Source organism: Ranitomeya imitator, chromosome 2 (genome assembly GCF_032444005.1).
Source record: "Ranitomeya imitator isolate aRanImi1 chromosome 2, aRanImi1.pri, whole genome shotgun sequence".
In the NCBI taxonomy this organism is placed as follows: domain Eukaryota; kingdom Metazoa; phylum Chordata; class Amphibia; order Anura; family Dendrobatidae; genus Ranitomeya; species Ranitomeya imitator.
Genome location: NC_091283.1, coordinates 645,560,474 through 645,581,154, shown reverse-complemented (window position 1 = coordinate 645,581,154; position 20,681 = coordinate 645,560,474). Strand labels below are relative to the sequence as shown.

Here is a 20,681-nt window from a genome sequence, read left to right as displayed (position 1 = left end):
GCCCCAAAATCTTAATGATTTAGAAATGATCTGCAAAGAGGAGTGGATCAATATTGCCAAGAAGAGTTTTGCTACCAAGTATTAAGTCTTGTTTGCAAGATGGATCAGATACTTATTTCTCACTGCAAAAGGCAATTAAATGTATACAATGTGATTTTCCGGATGGTATTTTTGATACCCCATCTCTCAAAGTTAAAATTAACCTACCCTTAAAACTTTAGACTGTTGTTGTCTTTGTCAGTGGGTAAACGTACAAAATCAGCAAAGGATCAAATAATTATTTCCTTCAATGCATATATACAGTGGGGCAAAAAAGTATTTAGTCAGTCAGCAATAGTGCAAGTTCCACCACTTAAAAAAGATGAGAGGCGTCTGTAATTTACATCATAGGTAGACCTCAACTAAGGGAGACAAACTGAGAAAAAAAAAATCCAGAAAATCACATTGTCTGTTTTTTTAACATTTTATTTGCATATTATGGTGGAAAATAAGTATTTGGTCAGAAACAAAATTTCATCTCAATACTTTGTAATATATCCTTTGTTGGCAATGACAGAGGTCAAACGTTTTCTGTAAGTCTTCACAAGGTTGCCACACACTGTTGTTGGTATGTTGGCCTATTCCTCCATGCAGATCTCCTCTAGAGCAGTGATGTTTTTGGCTTTTCGCTTGGCAACACGGACTTTCAACTCCCTCCAAAGGTTTTCTATAGGGTTGAGATCTGGAGACTGGCTAAGCCACTCCAGGATCTTGAAATGCTTCTTACGAAGCCACTCCTTCGTTGCCCTGGCGGTGTGCTTTGGATCATTGTCATGTTGAAAGACCCAGCCACGTTTCATCTTCAATGCCCTTGCTGATGGAAGGAGGTTTGCACTCAAAATCTCACGATACATGGCCCCATTCATTCTTTCATGTACCCGGATCAGTCGTCCTGGCCCCTTTGCAGAGAAACAGCCCCAAAGCATGATGTTTCCAGCACCATGCTTTACAGTAGGTATGGTGTTTGATGGATGCAACTCAGTATTTTTTTTCCTCCAAACACGACAAGTTGTGTTTCTACCAAACAGTTCCAGGTTGGTTTCATCAGACCATAGGACATTCTCCCCAAACTCCTCTGGATCATCCAAATGCTCTCTAGCAAACTTCAGATGGGCCCGAACATGTACTGGCTTATCAGTGGGACACGTCTGGCACTGCAGGATCTGAGTCCATGGTGGCGCAGTGTGTTACTTATGGTAGGCCTTGTTACATTGGTCCCAGCTCTCTGCAGTTCATTCACTAGGTCCCCTCGCGTGGTTCTGGGATTTTTGCTCACCGTTCTTGTGATCATTCTGACCCCACGGGGTGGGATTTTGCGTGGAGCCCCAGATCGAGGGAGATTATCAGTGGTCTTGTATGTCTTCCATTTTCTAATTATTGCTCCCACTGTTGATTTCTTCACTCCAAGCTGGTTGGCTATTGCAGATTCAGTCTTCCCAGCCTGGTGCAGGGCTACAATTTTGTTTCTGGTGTCCTTTGACAGCTCTTTGGTCTTCACCATAGTGGAGTTTGGAGTCAGACTGTTTGAGGGTGTGCACAGGTGTCTTTTTATACTGATAACAAGTTTAAACAGGTGTCATTACTACAGGTAATGAGTGGAGGAAAGAGGAGACTCTTAAAGAAGAAGTTACAGGTCTGTGAGAGCCAGAAATCTTGATTGTTTGTTTCTGACCAAATACTTATTTTCCACCATAATATGCAAAAAAAATGATAAAAAAACAGACAATGTGATTTTCTGGATTTTTTTTTCTCAGTTTGTCTCCCATAGTTGAGGTCTACCTATGATGTAAATTACAGACGCCTCTCATCTTTTTAAGTGGTTGAACTTGCACTATTGCTGACTGACTAAATACTTTTTTGTCCCACTGTATAGTGCCTTGCAAAAGTATTCGGCTTCCTGGAACTTTTCAACCTTTTCAGACATATCACACTTCAAACATAAAGATACCAAATGTAAATTTTTGGTGAATAATCAACATTTGTGAAGTTGAACAAAATTTATTGGTTATTTTAAATTTTTTTGGAAATTCAAAAACTGAAAAGTGGCAATATTATTTGGCCCCTTTACTTTCAGTGCAGCAAACTCACTCCAGAAGTTCATTGTGGATCTCTGAATGATCCAATGTTGTCCTAAATGCCTAATGATGATAAATATAATCCACCTGTGTGTAATCAAGTCTCCGTATAAATGCACCTGCTCTGTGATAGTCTCAGGGTTCTGATAGAAGCACAGAGAGCATCATGAAGACCAAGGAACACAACAGGCAGGTCTGTGATACTGTTGTGGAGACGTTTAAAGCTGGATTTGGATACAAAATGATTTCCAAAACTTTAAACATCCCAAGGAGCACTGCGCAAGCGATCATAATGAAATGGAAGGAGTATCATACCACTGCAAATCTACTAACAAGAACAAGATACACGGCACTCTATAGATTTGTGAGTAGAGGTGCTCAAGTAGAGTTTCCAGCCCCTTAAATCAACTGTATCAAAAAGCTTGGCACTCAATAATGCTTGTAGAAAATAAAGTCATTTATTTTGCATCAGGACAAACAGATCAGCTGTAGCTCGTATCTTGCTAAACGTTTTCGGTCCTTTGTGGACCTTCCTCAGAGCAAGTTTATCTAATGTAATACAGAGATTATACTGGAGCGTAGGATCTGGACATATAATCAGATGCATGAGTATGCTGACAATATATGTAGAGGCAAATTTCAGAGGCACTAATGGAGACCGTGACTGAGCAGAATAAGCTGCTTGGGCATACGATGTGTCCACACTGTGCACGTTCTGTTGCCTGGAGCGCTGGTGGCATGCTGAGACGCTGAGGGAGTCACGCAAATCTACTAACACCCGGCCATCCCTCTAAACTTTCATCTCAAACAATAAGAATACTGATCAGAGAGGCAGCCAAGAGGCCCATGATCACTCTGGATGAACTGCAGATATCTACAGCTGAGGCGGGACAGTCTGTCCATAGGACATCAATCAGTCGTACACTGCACAAATCTGGCCTTTATGGAAGAGTGGCAAGAAGAAAGCCATTTCTCAAAGATATAAAAGTATTGTTTAAAGTTTGCAACAAGCCACCTGGGAAACACACCAAACATGTGGAAGAAGGTACTCTGGTCAGATGAAACCAAAATCGAACTTTTTATCAACAATGCCAAAGGATATGTTTGGCATAAAGGTAACACAGCTCATCACTCTGAACACACCATCCCCATTGTCAAACATGGTGGTGGCAGCGTCATGGTTTGGGCCTGCTTTTCTTCAGCAGGGACAGGGAAGATGGTTAAAATTGATGGGAAGATGGATGGAGCAAAATACAAGACCATTCTTGAAGAAAACCTGTTGGAGTCTGCAAAAGACCTGAGCCTGGGACGGAGATTTGTCTTCCAACAAGACAATGATCCCAAACATACAGCAAAATCTACAATGAAATGGTTCACAAGTAAACGTATCTAGGTGTTAGAATGGCCAAGTCAAAGTCCAGACCTCAATCCAATTGAAAATCTGTGGAAAGAGCTGAAAACTGCTGTTCACAAACGATCTCCATCAAACCTCACTGAGCTCGAGCTGTTTGCCAAGGAAGAATGGACAATAATTTCAGTATCTCAATGTACATAACTGATAGAGACATACCCCAAGTGACTTGCAGCTGTAATCGCAGCAAAGGTGGCCAACAAAGTATTAAGTTAAAGATGCCGAACAATATTGCACGCCCCACTTTTCAGTTTTTGAATTTCCACAAAAATTTTAAATAACCAATAAATTTTGTTCAACTTCACAATTGTGTTCCACTTGTTGTTGATTCTTCACCAAAAATTTACATTTGGTATCTTAATGTTTGAAACATGATATGTGGGAAACGGTTGAAAAGTACCAGGGGGCCGAATACTTTTGCAAGGCACTGTGTGTGTATATATATATATATATATATATATAAATATATATATATATATATATATCCTGCTATGGTCACTGCCAATTCCACAATAACAAAGAGAACGACTAGCTGCCACCACCAATTGTTTAAACAGGCTAATTGGACACTCGTTACAGGTAGTGTATGAGTTCAGGGGTGCGGTTTACAGAGCAACAGGAATAAAGCTGTTAAATTTTATATATTTAACCTGTAAAGGTAGGCAGTGTTTATAAAAAATATACAAAGATGATACAAATTGGGAACAAAACAATATGATATATACAATTACATAAGTAAAAAAGGAAAAACAAAAGAGAAGTATTAAACCTGATGTTGCAGGAATGGCTCTTTACAGAGGGAAGCACTTTGATTAGGAAATTGTAAAAAAAAGTGCAATCCCACACTTGTTTTTTGATTGGCTTTTTTGCTAGCTTCACTAAATGCTAAAACTGACCTGCCATTATGATTCTCCAGGTCATTACGAGTTCATGGACACCTAACATGTCTAGGTTATTTTTTACCTAAGTGGTGAAAAGAAATTCAAAACTTTGCTAAAAAAAAAGCGCCATTTTCTGATACCCATAGCCATTCATGATCTGGGGTCGGTTGAGGGCTTATTTTTTGCGTGCCGAGCTGACGTTTTTAATGATACCACTTTTGTGCAGATACGTTCTTTTGATCACCCGTTATTGCATTTTAATACAATGTCACGGAGACCAAAAAAACGTAATTCTGGCGTTTCTAATTTTTTCTCTCGCTACACTGTTTAGCGATCAGGTTAATGCTTTTTTTATTGATAGATCGGGCGATTCTGAACGCGGCAATACCAAATATGTGTAGGTTTGATTTTTTTTTTTATTGTTTTATTTTGGATGGGGCGAAAAGGGGGTGATTTAAACTTTTACATATTTTTTTTTTTTCATATTTTTAGAAACATTTATTTTTTTACTTTTGCCATGCTTCAATAGCCTCCATGGGAGGCTAGAAGCTGGCACCACTCGATCTGCTCTGCTACATAGCAGCGATCATGAGATCGCTGCTATGCAGCAGAAATGCAGGCTTGCTATGAGCGCCGACCACAGGGTGGCGCTCACAGCAGGCCGACATCAGTAACCATAGAGGTCTCAAGGACCTCTACGGTTACCATCCTGATGCATCGCCGACCCCCGATCATGTGACGGGGTCAGCGATGCGCTCATATCCGGCCGTGCGGCTGGAAACGGCAGTTAAATGCCGCTGTCAGCGTTTGACAGCGGCATTTAACAGGTTAATAGCGGCGGGTGAATCGCGATTTCACCCGCCGCTATTGCGCGCACATGTCAGCTGTACAAAACAGCTGACATGTCATGACTTTGATGTGGGCTCACCGCCAGAGCCCACATCAAAGCAGGGGACCCGACATGCGCCGTACTAGTACTGCACATGTTGGGAAGGGGTTAATAGATCAAGGTTATGCCCACTTACCTTCCCTTCGTGAGCACATACGGGGGCTGTTTGTGGGATGTCCTAGGTCTTTTTGCAGATTATGAGATCCCCAAGAATATCTTCACCCCTGAAGGTCCCAGGCAGTAGATATTCTCGTACCTATCTGTGACATGTTTCCTATTGTTATTTTACCTTTCTATAGAGATGAAACATGGCATGGATAGCATCATCCATTGGACCAATATTAATTTGTATGAGTTAGAATGATCTTACATTGATGTGACTGAATGAGTTATGTTCATCCCTTCGCTACGAGGCCAAAAATATATCTCCCATAAATATCAGACCAATGCCATCCCCAATATTCATCACTGACCACTGGCTTCAAAAAGTCTGCAATCAGTGCTTTGATCAGAGAAAGCTTATGTCTTCTTCACCTCTGGTCATTTTAGGAGGTCCCTACTTCAATGGAAGTTGAAGTGTCAGCTCTTTCTCACTTCCCCAGTTATAATTAGTTTCTAACTTTCCCAGTTATAAATAATCCCATATGTACACTGTGAGGGTGATATGTCCCCTCTGCGGAGATGCCTTTATGGATTTTAATTTTTCCCTACAACCGTTATATTCTTGACTATAAAAGGCAGTAGTTACATTTTTGCCTAAAGAAGCAGTATTGTTGTAGTAATATGTTTGCAGACAAGCGGCAGTTATGTTATTCAAAGGGCTCAGTATAATAAATCTATGCCATTTTACAATTCACATGTGCCTTATATACTTTGTTACCTTACATAATAAGGTAACTTTATAAGTATATTGCATTAATTTAGACTGAACATGATTTACAGGTTGTAAATTATTTTTTAGTATTGTATTAGAAAACTTAGCTGGTGACTGTTTACAATAATAAAAATAATTTTGATTTTGCAAATTCTAAGGCCCAGTTCACACAGTGCGGATTTGTCATGGATTTGTGTTGTGTATCCCGCACTGCAAATCGTCAAAAGTTAACAGTACAAGTAAATGGGTTTTTCAAAATCCTATTAACACTATGCAGAAAAAATCCACACAAAAATGAAAGTACAGTGTGGACATCAAATTTGCTCATTCTTGAGTGGATTTCCATTGTAGATTGCACCCGATTCAATGCATCATAATGAAGAATGGTTTATTCGCATCAAAATCTGCAAGTATTATGTGTTGATTCTGTTTGTGAATTGGTTACGGAATTGTGTTGAATTTAAGACCAAATACCCCACAGGAATTTTCCGCAATGTGTGAACATGGCCTAAGACAGGCTCGGGATGAGCACAACACTGGTAACGCCATGAAGATAACCGGTAAAACGATTCTTAAAGGTCGACATTCTCCAACCACTTCATCACTGAAATAGGGTTAGGTCACTTAATAAAATACCTGGGTTTTTCCACCAGTGCCCTCCTGGATTGCAGTCCGTGAGAGAGCAGTACTGGCACAGAAGCAGGAGAAGATTCCACCAAACAAATTGCTGATTCCATTGGCAATAAATTCCTGTAAGAAGAGTTATGTATTTAATAGATCAATGTGCATTATGTCAATATGACAAGGGTTAAACCAGGATCAATCTATTCTTCCATCTACACATCATGCTGAAAAAGAAGAGGGCAGCACAACCTCCCCACACCCTTCAAAAGTCTTCCAGTCTTGGTGGACACTGCTCTGGAGTAAGAAGAGACAACTTAATTAGCACATGTCTCATTTGGCAGAACTTTAAGTTGCCGTGCACCACCACAAGAAATGTACTCCAGTCAGATAAATTTGCCATACCCCCTTCTGGCAAAACCCTGCTCACTTTTCCAAAAGCTGGCAGAATTATCCAGGACTGGTGTAAAAACAAGAAATATCTAAAAAAGTAATTGCCAATTTTTTTGTTACTCCAGAGTCATGCAAAAATGTATTCAGGTGAAAACTTGAAAATGACTTGATGCATCTGGGCCATAGTTGGCCATAGTTGGCCAGTTGGGCCTCAACAGGGGGCACATCTCATCTATCCATGTAAAAAAATAGTTTTTATAGATATATTTGGTTTGTGTAAAGGGGTTGTTTCCTATTGATAGACTTTTTGCAATGATGGGGTGGTGCTCTAGTATGCTAGATCATAGAATGTGGAAGTGTTGTCTTTATGAGACCGTCTTGAAGAGCAACATAAAATGACATGTTTGCTTGACTATGATATCAACCACATAATAAAGTATTGGTATTTGGTTAACAGCTGCTTGGAAAAAAATACAGTGCTTTCATAGTCCATTGTATTCATGAAGAGAGTGCTTCCCTGTCCTCTCTCTAACCCCTCCAGTACCCCCTAACAATTATTAACAGCAGCTGTGTATACAAGCAGGTACACAGGTTTCAAAAACCTGCCATATATTTACGACCGATGTTATATAGAGTGGGCCTCAGGTTGCAACTGTTTAACCTCTTAAATGCACCTATCAGTCAGGACACATGAGGTTAGGAATGGGGGTAGTGTGGGTATCATTCAGCCCTCTTGCCACGTGATCGTGGGGTACCAATTCTAGTTATGTCAGTCAAGGGCCCACCAATTACCCCTGTGTCTGCCATGTTACTACACCTGTGAGGCCTAGTCTGTGGGCACTCACAGGTTCAAGTGACCTAAGGAAATTATTTAAAAATGTAAAAAAGACATTAAAAATGTTTTTTTAAAAATCAACACTTGCCCAGAAAAAAATAAAAGGTTTAGTTTTACCCCATTTTCTCAAATGTAAATAGCAAAATCTAAAAAGTAAAAAAGTATTATAATATATGGTATCTCTGCACGTCTGAACAATGAACGCCAAAATGACAAAAAAATGCAAACAGAATTGCTGATTTTTGTTACTTTTCACGCCCAGTAAAAGGAAGTAAAAAGGAATCAGAAAGTCATATGAAATTGACCACAAAATTATACAATTAAAAACCACAGCTCTCCTCTCAAAAAATAAGTCCTCCTACAATTCTAACGACTGAAAAATATAAAAGTTATTGCTCTCTAAATAGAGAAACAGAAGCCAATTTATTTGCATATTTTATCTTTTTAGTAGAGAAACAAACAAAAATACCTATGTAAATTTGATATGCTTATAACTGTACTAACCCATGGAGCAAAAAATAATTGTCAATTTCAGTTATTCTTAAATTTCTCCCCACTATGGCCCCGATTCATCAAAGCAATCTTGCCAGAATTCTAGCAAAAATTGCTGTGAAACCTCAAAATTTTTGTGCAATTCTAAATTTTGTGACTACTAGTGTTTTCATGCCAGTTTCTCCTAGCTCCAACAAATAATGGGATAGATAAGGGTGGAGCTGAAAGGGGGTGTCACAAGGGCGTCATGTCCTCCTGGAAGACCTGGAGTTAGAAGTTCACTTTGGGTAATGATTAGCAGTCCTCTTTGGAGACAGTGGGATTCCTGTCCTATTTTAAATGGATTTCCTTTGCTTCAGCTCTAAAGGGGTTAAGGACTCTTTCCATGCTTGCTGGGAACATTCAGCTTTTGTGAACACAGTTGTTGCTGCTGCTAATCATCTCTACTCCATACATATCCCAGCTCTGGGCATCTCTTCTTTTGCAGGTGAAAGATTCTTCTTCCTGTGCTAAGCTGAGAAGTGGGAGTGGGAATAATCTGTAGATTGCTGAAATACGTGTTTATCTCCTGGTCCCTAGTTCTATTTAGTTCATTCCTCTCTGTCCCTATCCTCCTCCCTATTGTTGGTGAGTGCTTTTGTATGATAGAGGTTTTCTGTCATCCCTATTCTGTCTTTGTGTCTTGTTTACCTTACATTTCTGTTCCATGCCTCAAGGGGTGGGGGAGGGGACAGATTAGGGTTTACCAGGAGTAATGTCAGAGACCTAGGCCTCTCTACCTTCAAGAGCACCCCCGTGAAATGGATAGCTAGGGTTCCAGGGACAGTTTGACATTCCTCTCCCTTACTTAAGACTGTCACAGCATGACAGGGTGTAACTCCACAACTTATCTAATTCTTGATGAGCTGATGTTGATTTAGCCAGAAATCTGCTAGACTGGAGTAAAATTTCTGGAGGTGGCCAGTCTTGATGAATCAGGGCCTACGTGTCTTGAAAGGCAAGGAAGAAAACAGTGGTAAAAAATTAGTGCATCTCAAATGGTTAAGCTACAGTGCCTTGCAAAAGTATTCGGCCCCCTGGAACTTTTCAACTTTTTCCCACAGGTCATGCTTCAAACATAAAGATACCAAATGTAATTATTTGGTGAAGAATCAACAACAAGTGGAACACAATTGTGAAGTTGAACAAAATTTGTTGGTTATTTAAAATTTTTGTGGAAATTGAAAAACTGAAAAGTGGGGCTTGCAATATCATTCGGCTCCTTTAACTTAATACTTTGTTGCACCACCTTTTGCTGCGATTACAGCTGCAAGTCGCTTGGGCTATGTCTCTATCAGTTTTGTACATCGAGAGACTGAAATTATTGCCCATTCTTCCTTGGCAAACAGCTCGAGCTCAGTGAGGTTTGGTGGAGATCGTTTGTGAACAGCAGTTTTCAGCTCTTTCCATAGATTCTCGATTGGATTGAGGTCTGGACTTTGACTTGGCCATTCTAACACCTGGATACATTTATTTGTGAACCATTTCATTGTAGATTTTGCTTTATGTTTGGGATCATTGTCTTGTTGGAAGACAAATCTCCATCCCAGTCTCAGGTCTTTTGCAGACTCCAACAGGTTTTCTTCAAGAATGGTCTTGTATTTGGCTCCATCCATCTTCCCATCAATTTTAACCATCTTCCCTGTCACTGCTGAGGAAAAGCAGGCCCAAACCATGATGCTGCTACCACCATGTTTGACAGTGGGGGTGGTGTGTTCAGGGTGATGAGCTGTGTTGCCTTTACGCCAAACATATCGTTTGGTGTTGTTGCCAAAAAGTTTGATTTTGGTTTAATTTGACCAGAGCACCTTCTTCCACATGTTTCGTGTGTCTCCCAGGTGGCTTGTTGCAAACTTTAAACAGCACTTTTTATGGATATCTTTGAGAAATGGCTTTCTTCTTGCCACTCTTCCATAAAGGCCAGATTTGTGCATTGTACGACTGATTATTGTTCTATGGACAGATTGTCCCACCTCAGTTGTAGATCTCTGCAGTTCATCCAGAGTGATCATGGGCCTCTTGGCTGCATCTCTGATCAGTCTTCTCCTTGTTTGAGATGAAAGTTTAGAGGGACGGCCGGGTCTTGGTAGATTTGCAGTGGTATGATATTCCTTCCATTTCAATATGATCGCTTGCACAGTGCTCCTTGGGATGTTTAAAATTTTGGAAATCATTTTGTATCCAAATCCAGCTTTAAACTTGTCCACAACAGTATCACAGACCTGTCTGTTGTGTTCCTTGGTCTCCATGATGCTCTCTGTGCTTTAAACAGAACCCTGAGACTATCACAAAGCAGGTGCATTTATACGAAGACTTGATTACACACAGGTTGATTATATTTATCATCATTAGTCATTTAGGACAACATTGTATCATTCAGAGAAACACAATGAACTTCTGGAGTAAGTTTGCTGCACTGAAAGTAAAGGGACCGAATAATATTGCACGCCCCACTTTTCAGTTTTTGAATTTCCACAAAAATGTAAAATGACCAATAAATTTAATTCAACTTCACAATTGTGTTCCACTTGTTGTTGATTCTTCACCAAAAATTTACATTTGGTATCTTTATGTTTGAAGCATGATATGTGGGAAAAGGTTGAAAAGTACCAGGGGGCCGAATACTTTCGCAAGGCACTGTATGTGTTTCGATGCCTTCTTTAGCTTTAAAAATGAGAAAGTAATTTCTCTATTTCACAAGAAATATTCAAAATGGACAATGCATTTAATATCTAAGAAATAGAGATTCTCCATTCCTTAACGGATATCCATCACTCAACAACCCATTCTTAGCAACTACAATAAATTAAAAAATACATATACAAGTGATTCTTATAAAATTAGAATATCATCAAAAAGTTAATTTATTTGGTTTTCATTGGATGTAAGCCATAATCATCAACATTAACAGAAATAAACAATTGAAATAGATCACTCTATTTGTAATGACTATATGAGTTTCACTTTTTATATTGAAGAACTGAAATTAATTAACTTTTTGATGATATTCTAATTTTGTGAGAAGCGCCTGTATATTGTTGCCTCTCCTTTGATATTGGTGTTGTGCCTCCCAGCGGTCATGTAACATTGTTTGGTCATATGTCCATTGCAGCCAATCAGTGACAGCAGATCAGTTGCTGCTTTAAGTATTCCATCAGAGGGGATGTCCTCTCTTATGGGATAGCGAAAGGCTGCAGAGGTCGCGGGACATAACAATGTCATATTACCATCGGGAGCCCCAGCGCTGACCTCAGATGATCTACCTTTCAAAAGAAAATCTTCTCCTAATTTTACAATAGAGATCTGTCAAAAGATGACCTCATTGAGTTTGCAAGATTGTACTTTTACTGATTTCCGAAACCATTCATCAATGCATATCTGTGACAACCTTTTAACAAAACCAGTCCATTGCCTATCATGGTGTGTCAGAGATGTTAAGCAACTAAAATTTTTGATTGGTACCACTCAAATTTCAGGAAATATTGGTCTCCAGGTGCAGTTTGTTTTTTAAAAAGGAGCCCTATACCCTATACTCACCATCCCTAGGTCCAGTGTTGAGTCTCCACGGATGTTCTCGATGTCTGTTATTGGCTGCGACGTTAATGTCACATTGACAGAGTGATAGCCAATCAGTAAGACTTAGGTGGAGTGTTCCTTCTACACTTGCACAATCGCTGAGGTCACTGATTGGCTCCCATGCTGTTGACGTGACATCTGCACTACAGCCAATACCAGACACCAAGTGCAGTGGCAGAGACTCAGTGGGGATGGTGAGTATAGCATGGTTTGTTTATTTCATACGAAACTGTGCCCAGGAACCAGTATTTCATGAAAGGGGACAACCCCTATAAGCCCACCATACACTTTTAATAGCTGTAAGCCAAACAATGGTTTGGAAAATTGTTTGACCATCACCTATCTTGCCCGACTCTCCAATACACAGGAACATTCATTCGGCGAGCGCTCTTGCGTTTTCTATGAGAGAGCTGCTGCCAGACATATCTGGCAGCGGCCTATTTTACAAAGAATGAAAGGATTGTCAGTCCAAAATTGGATACTCTGAATCCTTTTCTCTAGGGTTGAGCGAAACGGGTCGAACATTTTCAAAAGTCGCCGACTTTTGGCTAAGTCGGGGTTTCATGAAACCCGATCCGACCCCTGTGCGGGGTCGGCCATGCGGTACGCGACTTTCGCGCCAAAGTCGCGTTTCAATGACGCGAAAAGCGCCATTTCTCAGCCAATGAAGGTAAACGCAGAGTGTGGGCAGCGTGATGACATAGGTCCTGGTCCCCACCATCTTAGAGAAGGGCATTGCAGTGATTGGCTTGCTGTCTGCGACGTCACAGGGGCTATAAAGAGGCGTTCCCGCCGACCGCCATCTTACTGCTGCTGATCTGAGCTTAGGGAGAGGTTGCTGCCGCTTTGTCAGAAGCAGGGATAGCGTTAGGCAGGGTCCATTAACCACAAAACCGCTTGTGCTGCAGCGATTTGCACTGTCCAACACCACCCTCGGTGTGCAGGGACAGTGGAAGTTTTTTTTTTTTTTTTTTCCCCTCAGCGCTGTAGCTCATTGGGCTGCCCTAGAAGGCTCCCTGATAGCTGCATTGCTGTGTGTACGCCGCTGTGCAAACCAACTGCTTTTTTCAAAGCACAAATCCTCTTGTTCCTTCCTTTCTGCACAGCTATCTTTTTTGTTTGTCCACACTTTTTATTTCATTTGTGCATCAGTCCACTCCTTATTGCTGCCTGCCATACCTGGCTGAGATTACTGCAGGCAGGGAGATAGTAGCTGCCTGCCATACCTGGCTGAGATTACTGCAGGCAGGGAGATAGTAATTGTAGGACATTCCCTGTGTTTTTTTTTTTTTTTTTTTTGGTGGGAGATTAAGATTGGCAATTTGGCATTTCTGCTAGAGTGCCATCCCTGTGTGTGCCATCTCTCTCACATAGTGGGCCATAGAAAGCCTTTTCATTTTTCTGTATTTTTTTTTGTGGGGTGTATAAATTCTCCCTGATAAAAATACAGTGGGAGATTAATATTGGCCTTTGGGCTTGTGTGCCAGTCCTGAGTGTGCCATCTCTCTCACAAATAGTGGGCCATAGAAAGCCTATTTTATTTTTTTTGGGGTTTTATAAATTCTCCCTGAAAAAAAGGGAGATTAATATTGGCCTCTGGGCTTGTGTGCCAGTCCTGAGCGTGCCATCTGTGCCAGCCCTGAGCGTGCCATCTCTCTCACAAATAGTGGGCCATAGAAAGCCTATTTAATTTTTTTTTTGGTTTTATAAATTCTCCCTGAAAAAAAGGGAGATTAATATTGGCCTCTGGGCTTGTGTGCCAGTTGTGAGCGTGCCATCTGTGCCAGTCCTGAGCGTGCCATCTCTCTCACAAATAGTGGGCCATAGAAAGCCTATTTAATTTTTTTTTTTTGTTTTATAAATTTTCCCTGAAAAAAGGGAGATTAATATTGGCCTCTGGGCTTGTGTGCCAGTTGTGAGCGTGCCATCTGTGCCAGTCCTGAGCGTGCCATCTCTCTCACAAATAGTGGGCCATAGAAAGCCTATTTAATTTTTTTTTTGGTTTTATAAATTTTCCCTGAAAAAAGGGAGATTAATATTGGCCTCTGGGCTTGTGTGCCAGTTGTGAGCGTGCCATCTGTGCCAGTCCTGAGCGTGCCATCTCTCTCACAAATAGTGGGCCATAGAAAGCCTATTTAAATATTTTTTTGGTTTTATAAATTCTCCCAGAAAAAAAGGGAGATTAATATTGGCCTCTGGGCTTCTGTGCCAGTCCTGAGCGTGCCATCTGTGCCAGTCCTGAGCGTCCCATCTCTCTCACAAATAGTGGGCCATAGAAAGCCTATTTTTTTTTTTGGGGGGGTTTTAGAAATTCTCCCTGGAAAAAAAAAGGGAGATTAATATTGCCCTTTGGGCTTGTGTGCCAGTACTAAGCGTTCCATCTCTCTCTCTCTCTCTTAGTCAGTGGGCCATAGAACGCCTATTTTTGGTTTTATTTGTTTTCTAAATTCTCCCTGAAAAAATCATTTTATTTTATTTGGTTTCTAAATTCTTCCTGACAAAATCATATTTTTTTTATTATTTTTTTTTCTAAAGTCTCCCTGAAAAAAAAAAAAAAAACAGTGGGAGATTAATATTGGCCTTTCTGCTTGTGTGCCAGTCTTGACTCCTGGGTGCGTCATCTCTCAGTCAGTGGGCCATAGAACGCCTATTTTTGGTTTTATTTGTTTTATAAATTCTCCCTGAAAAAATCATTTTATTTTATTTGGTTTCTAAATTCTTCCTGATAAAATCATATTTTTTTTATGATTTTTTTTTCTAAAGTCTCCCTGAAAAAAAAAAAAAAAAAACAACCAAAAAAAACAGTGGGAGATTAATATTGGCCTTTCTGCTTGTGTGCCAGTCTTGACTCCTGGGTGTGCCATCTCTCTCTCTCTCTCTCTCTCTCTCTCTCCAATTGTGGTCCATAGAAAGCCTATATTTTTTTTCCTTGATTTGGGTTCCAAAATCTACCAGAGAAAATAACTCCATCAATCATTGGTAGAAAAATATTGGCCTCTGGGCTTGTGTGCCACTCCTGATTCCTGTGTGCGTCATCTCTCAGTCAGTGGGCCATAGAACGCCTATTTTTGGTTTTATTTGTTTTATAAATTCTCCCTGAAAAAATCATTTTATTTTATTTGGTTTCTAAATTCTTCCTGATAAAATCATATTTTTTTTATTATTTTTTTTTCTAAAGTCTCCCTGAAAAAAAAAAAAAAAAATCAACCAAAAAAAACAGTGGGAGATTAATATTGGCCTTTCTGCTTGTGTGCCAGTCTTGACTCCTGGGTGTGCCATCTCTCTCTCTCTCTCTCTCTCTCTCTCTCTCTCTCTCTCTCTCCAATTGTGGTCCATAGAAAGCCTATATTTTTTTTCCTTGATTTGGGTTCCAAAATCTACCAGAGAAAATAACTCCATCAATCATTGGTAGAAAAATATTGGCCTCTGGGCTTGTGTGCCACTCCTGATTCCTGTGTGCGTCATCTCTCAGTCAGTGGGCCATAGAACGCCTATTTTTGGTTTTATTTGTTTTATAAATTCTCCCTGAAAAAATCATTTTATTTTATTTGGTTTCTAAATTCTTCCTGATAAAATCATATTTTTTTTATTATTTTTTTTTCTAAAGTCTCCCTGAAAAAAAAAAAAAAAAAAAAAAAAACAGTGGGAGATTAATATTGGCCTTTCTGCTTGTGTGCCAGTCTTGACTCCTGGGTGCGTCATCTCTCAGTCAGTGGGCCATAGAACGCCTATTTTTGGTTTTATTTGTTTTATAAATTCTTCCTGAAAAAATCATTTTATTTTATTTGGTTTCTAAATTCTTCCTGATAAAATCATATTTTTTTTATTATTTTTTTTTCTAAAGTCTCCCTGAAAAAAAAAAAAAAAAAACAGTGGGAGATTAATATTGGCCTTTCTGCTTGTGTGCCAGTCTTGACTCCTGGGTGTGCCATCTCTCTCTCTCTCTCTCTCTCCAATTGTGGTCCATAGAAAGCCTATATTTTTTTTCCTTGATTTGGGTTCCAAAATCTACCAGAGAAAATAACTCCATCAATCATTGGTAGAAAAATATTGGCCTCTGGGCTTGTGTGCCACTCCTGATTCCTGTGTGCGTCATCTCTCACTCAGTGGCCCATAGAAAGCATATAGTTTGTTACATTTGTTTTCTAAATTCTCCCTGCAAAAATCAATGTTTTTTTTTGGGGGGGGTTTCTAAAGTGTTCCTGAAAAAAATAAAAATAAAAAAAAAATAATAGTGTGACATTAATATTAACATTTGTGCTTCAGTGACAGTCCTGCGTGTGGGGCATCTCTCTAATTTGCAGCCACCAAAAAAAGAGTGTGTAACATTGGGCCTGATTTTCGCTGTGGTCTCACCAACCTGTAAAGGGGTAGCTAAATCATACTGAAGTTATAGCTCACCGTGTAAGTTGTGTGACTGCAACAAATAACGTTAGTTTGGTTACGTTTTTAAAACAATGAGGAAGTCTAGTGGAAGAGGTCGTGGCCGGGGGCGTTCATTGTCAGCTGGTAATGAGGGTAGTGGTAGTGGTGGAGCATCAGGTGGTCGTGGGGAAAAAAATATTGCACCTAAGTCTGGAGCTGTGGAGCCAGGTTCGTCGTCCGGCTACACAAGGCCTCGAACGCTCCCTTTTCTGGGATTAGGAAAACCGCTTTTAAAGCCGGAGCAGCAAGAGCAAGTTTTGGCTTATCTTGCTGACTCAGCCTCTAGCTCTTTTGCCTCCTCTCGTGAAACTGGTAAAAGTAAAAGCAGCGCGTCGTTAGTGGATGTTCACGGTCAGGGACAAGTCACTTCCTTGTCCTCTTCAGCAAAAACAACAACAGAGAAGAATGCAGCAGGCGACACAACGGGTTACTCCATGGAGCTCTTTACACATACCGTCCCTGGCTTAGAAAGTGAAGCAGTTAACAGTCCATGCCCATTACAAATTGAATCTGACATGGAGTGCACTGACGCACAGCCACAGCCAGACTACTATGCTGGTCCTTTGACTCAGACCACAACATTGCCCTCGCAGGGTGCTGATCAAGAATCAGACCCTGATGAGACTATGTTGCCCCATCACGAACGCTATACCACCGAACGACACGGTGACACAGACGAAGTTGCGCAGGAGGTACAAGAAGAGTTATTAGATGACCCAGTTCTTGACCCCGATTGGCAGCCATTGGGGGAACAGGGTGCAGGCGGCAGCAGTTCTGAAGCAGAGGAGGAGGAGGGGCCGCAGCAGGCATCAACATCGCCACAGGTTCCATCTGCCGGGCCCGTATCTTGCCCAAAACGCGTGGCAAAGCCAAAACCTGGTGGAGGACAGCGTGGCCATCCGGTTAAAGCTCAGTCTGCAATGCCTGAAAAGGTATCCAATGCTAGAAAGAGTGCAGTCTGGCATTTTTTTAAACAACATCCAATTGATCAGCGCAAAGTCATCTGTCAAAAATGTTCTACTTCCTTAAGCAGAGGTCAGAATCTGAAAAGTCTCAATACTAGTTGCATGCATAGACATTTAACCACCATGCATTTGAAAGCTTGGACTAACTACCAAACGTCCCTTAAGGTTGTTGCACCCTCGGCCAATGAAGCTAGTCATCAACGCAACATCCCTTCCGGCAGTGTAGGACCACCATTTAGCGCACCACCTGCTGTATCTGTGCAGGTATCTTTGCCAGGCCAAAGCAGTCAGGGTCAGGGAATCACCAGTTTCGTAGTAGGAAACACTGCATCTAGGGCACCGGCGGCAACAATACCATCTCCCACCGTCTCTCAGTCTGCCATGTCCACCGGCACCCCCGCTAGTTCCACGATCTCCATCTCTCCAGTCCAGCTCACCCTACATGAGACTATGGTTAGAAAAAGGAAGTACTTAGCCTCGCATCCGCGTACACAGGGTTTGAACGCCCACATAGCTAGACTAATCTCGTTAGAGATGATGCCCTACCGGTTAGTTGAAAGCGAAGCTTTCAAAGACCTGATGGACTACGCTGTACCACGCTACGAGCTACCCAGTCGACACTTTTTTTCCAGAAAAGCCATCCCAGCCCTCCACCAGCATGTTAAAGAGCGCATCGTCCATGCACTCAGGCAATCTGTGAGCACAAAGGTGCACCTGACAACAGATGCATGGACCAGTAGGCATGGCCAGGGACGTTACGTGTCCATCACGGCACACTGGGTAAATGTGGTGGATTCAGGGTCCACAGGGGACAGCAAGTTTGGGACAGTTCTGCCTAGCCCACGGTCTAGTAAACAGTTGTCTGTAGCCGTTCGCACCCCCTCCTCCTCCTCCTCCTCCTCGTCCTCCTGCAGAAGCAAGAGCTCGTCCACAGACCGCAGTCGCACAAACACTCCATCCGCACCTGCCACAGTTGCACACCAGGTCTCCCATTATGGGGCAGCTACTGGCATACGTCAGCAGGCTGTATTGGCTATGAAGTGTTTGGGCGACAATAGACACACCGCGGAAGTTCTGTCCGAGTTCTTGCAGCAAGAAACGCAGTCGTGGCTGGGCACTGTAGATCTTGAGGCAGGCAAGGTAGTGAGTGATAACGGAAGGAATTTCATGGCTGCCATCTCCCTTTCCCAACTGAAACACATTCCTTGCCTGGCTCACACCTTAAACCTGGTGGTGCAGTGCTTCCTGAAAAGTTATCCGGGGTTATCCGACCTGCTCCTCAAAGTGCGTGGACTTTGCGCACATATCCGCCGTTCGCCTGTACACTCCAGCCGTATGCAGACCTATCAGCGTTCTTTGAACCTTCCCCAGCATCGCCTAATCATAGACGTTGCAACAAGGTGGAACTCAACACTGCACATGCTTCAGAGACTGTGCGAACAGAGGCGGGCTGTTATGTTTTTGTGGGAGGATACACATACACGGGCAGGCAGTAGGATGGCAGACATGGAGTTGTCAGGTGTGCAGTGGTCGAAGATTCAAGACATGTGTCAAGTCCTTCAGTGTTTTGAGGAATGCACACGGCTGGTTAGTGCAGACAACGCCATAATAAGCATGAGCATCCCCCTAATGCGTCTGCTGATGCAAAGTTTGACGCACATAAAGGATCAGGCGTCTGCACCAGAGGAAGAGGAAAGCCTTGATGACAGTCAGCGATTGTCTGGTCAGGGCAGTGTACATGACGAGGTACCGGGCGAAGAGGAGGTGGAGGATGAGGAGGATGATGGGGATGAGTATATTTTTAATGAGGAAGCTTTCCCGGGGGCACGGGAAATTGGTGGCGTGGCAAGGCCGGGTTCTGGTTTTTTGAGGGACACAAGTGACGTAGATTTGCCTGCAACTGCCCCTCAACCAAGCACAACCGCAGATTTGACAACGGGAACTTTGGCCCACATGGCGGATTATGCCTTGCGTATCCTCAAAAGGGACACACGCATTACAAAAATGATGAACGATGACGATTACTGGTTGGCCTGCCTCCTTGATCCTCGCTATAAAGGCAAATTGCAAAATATTATGCCACATGAGAACTTGGAACTAATATTAGCAACAAAACAATCAACTCTTGTTGACCGTTTGCTTCTGGCATTCCCTGCACACAGCGCCCGTGATCGTTCTCACACGAGCTCCAGGGGCCAGCAGACCAGAGGTGTTAGAGGGGCAGAAATCAGAAGTGGCGTTGGCCAGAGGGGTTTTCTGACCAGGTTGTGGAGTGATTTTTCTATGACCGCAGACAGGACAGGTACTGCAGCATCAATTCAAAGTGACAGGAGACAACATTTGTCCAGTATGGTTACAAACTATTTTTCATCCCTTATCGACGTTCTCCCTCAACCGTCATTCCCATTTGATTACTGGGCATCCAAATTAGACACCTGGCCAGAATTGGCAGAATATGCATTGCAGGAGCTTGCTTGCCCGGCAGCTAGTGTCCTATCAGAAAGAGTATTCAGTGCTGCAGGTTCAATACTAACAGAAAAAAGGACTCGTCTGGCTACCCAAAATGTAGATGATCTAACCTTCATTAAAATGAACCACAACTGGATTTCAAAATCTTTTGCCCCACCCTGCCCGGCTGACACCTAGCTTTCCTATGAAAAGGTCTTGCCTGTGGACTATTCTGAATGACTTTTCCAATCTCGTAATTTTCTTCACCTGATTGTCCAGCATACGACATGTTTCCACCTCACGAAATGGCCAAACTCCCCACACGGGGCCGTGCTATCGCCACTTTGCGCTTGGACCCTTGAGAGTGCTGTTTGTCTGAAGAGGTGGGTGTGGCCGCTTTTGGTCGACGGCACTGCCACTGGGTCCCTCATAGTACAATAAAGTGTCTCTGGCGGTGGTGGTGCGCACCCAACGTCAGACACACCGTTGTAATATGAGGGGCCCTGTGCCTGTACCGCCGGCCACAAGCCAGTTCCCCCCCCAGCTCAAACAGTGCTCTACCACTAGCAAAATTATCTCTCACAGCTTCACCAATGTGTAGTCTAGGCGCTGACATCCTTCAATGCCTGGCACTGACAATACCATTGTTTTGACATTTTTGTTATGTTAGGCCTTCGAAGCCTGTCTGCGGTCCCTTCTTTCTACAACTACTACACTG

The 20,681-nt window shown here is 42.1% G+C and overlaps 1 protein-coding gene across 1 annotated transcript in view; it reads right to left on the bottom strand.

Annotated features, from left to right (window-relative positions):
- The window catches only part of LOC138665400 (pendrin-like), a 201,085-nt gene that overhangs the window by 50,878 nt on the left and 129,526 nt on the right, over positions 1 to 20,681 (bottom strand). The window contains exon 10 of the mRNA XM_069752845.1: positions 6,806 to 6,919. Coding sequence (XP_069608946.1) covers positions 6,806 to 6,919 — 114 coding nt within the window. The remainder of the gene's footprint in view (positions 1 to 6,805; positions 6,920 to 20,681) is intronic.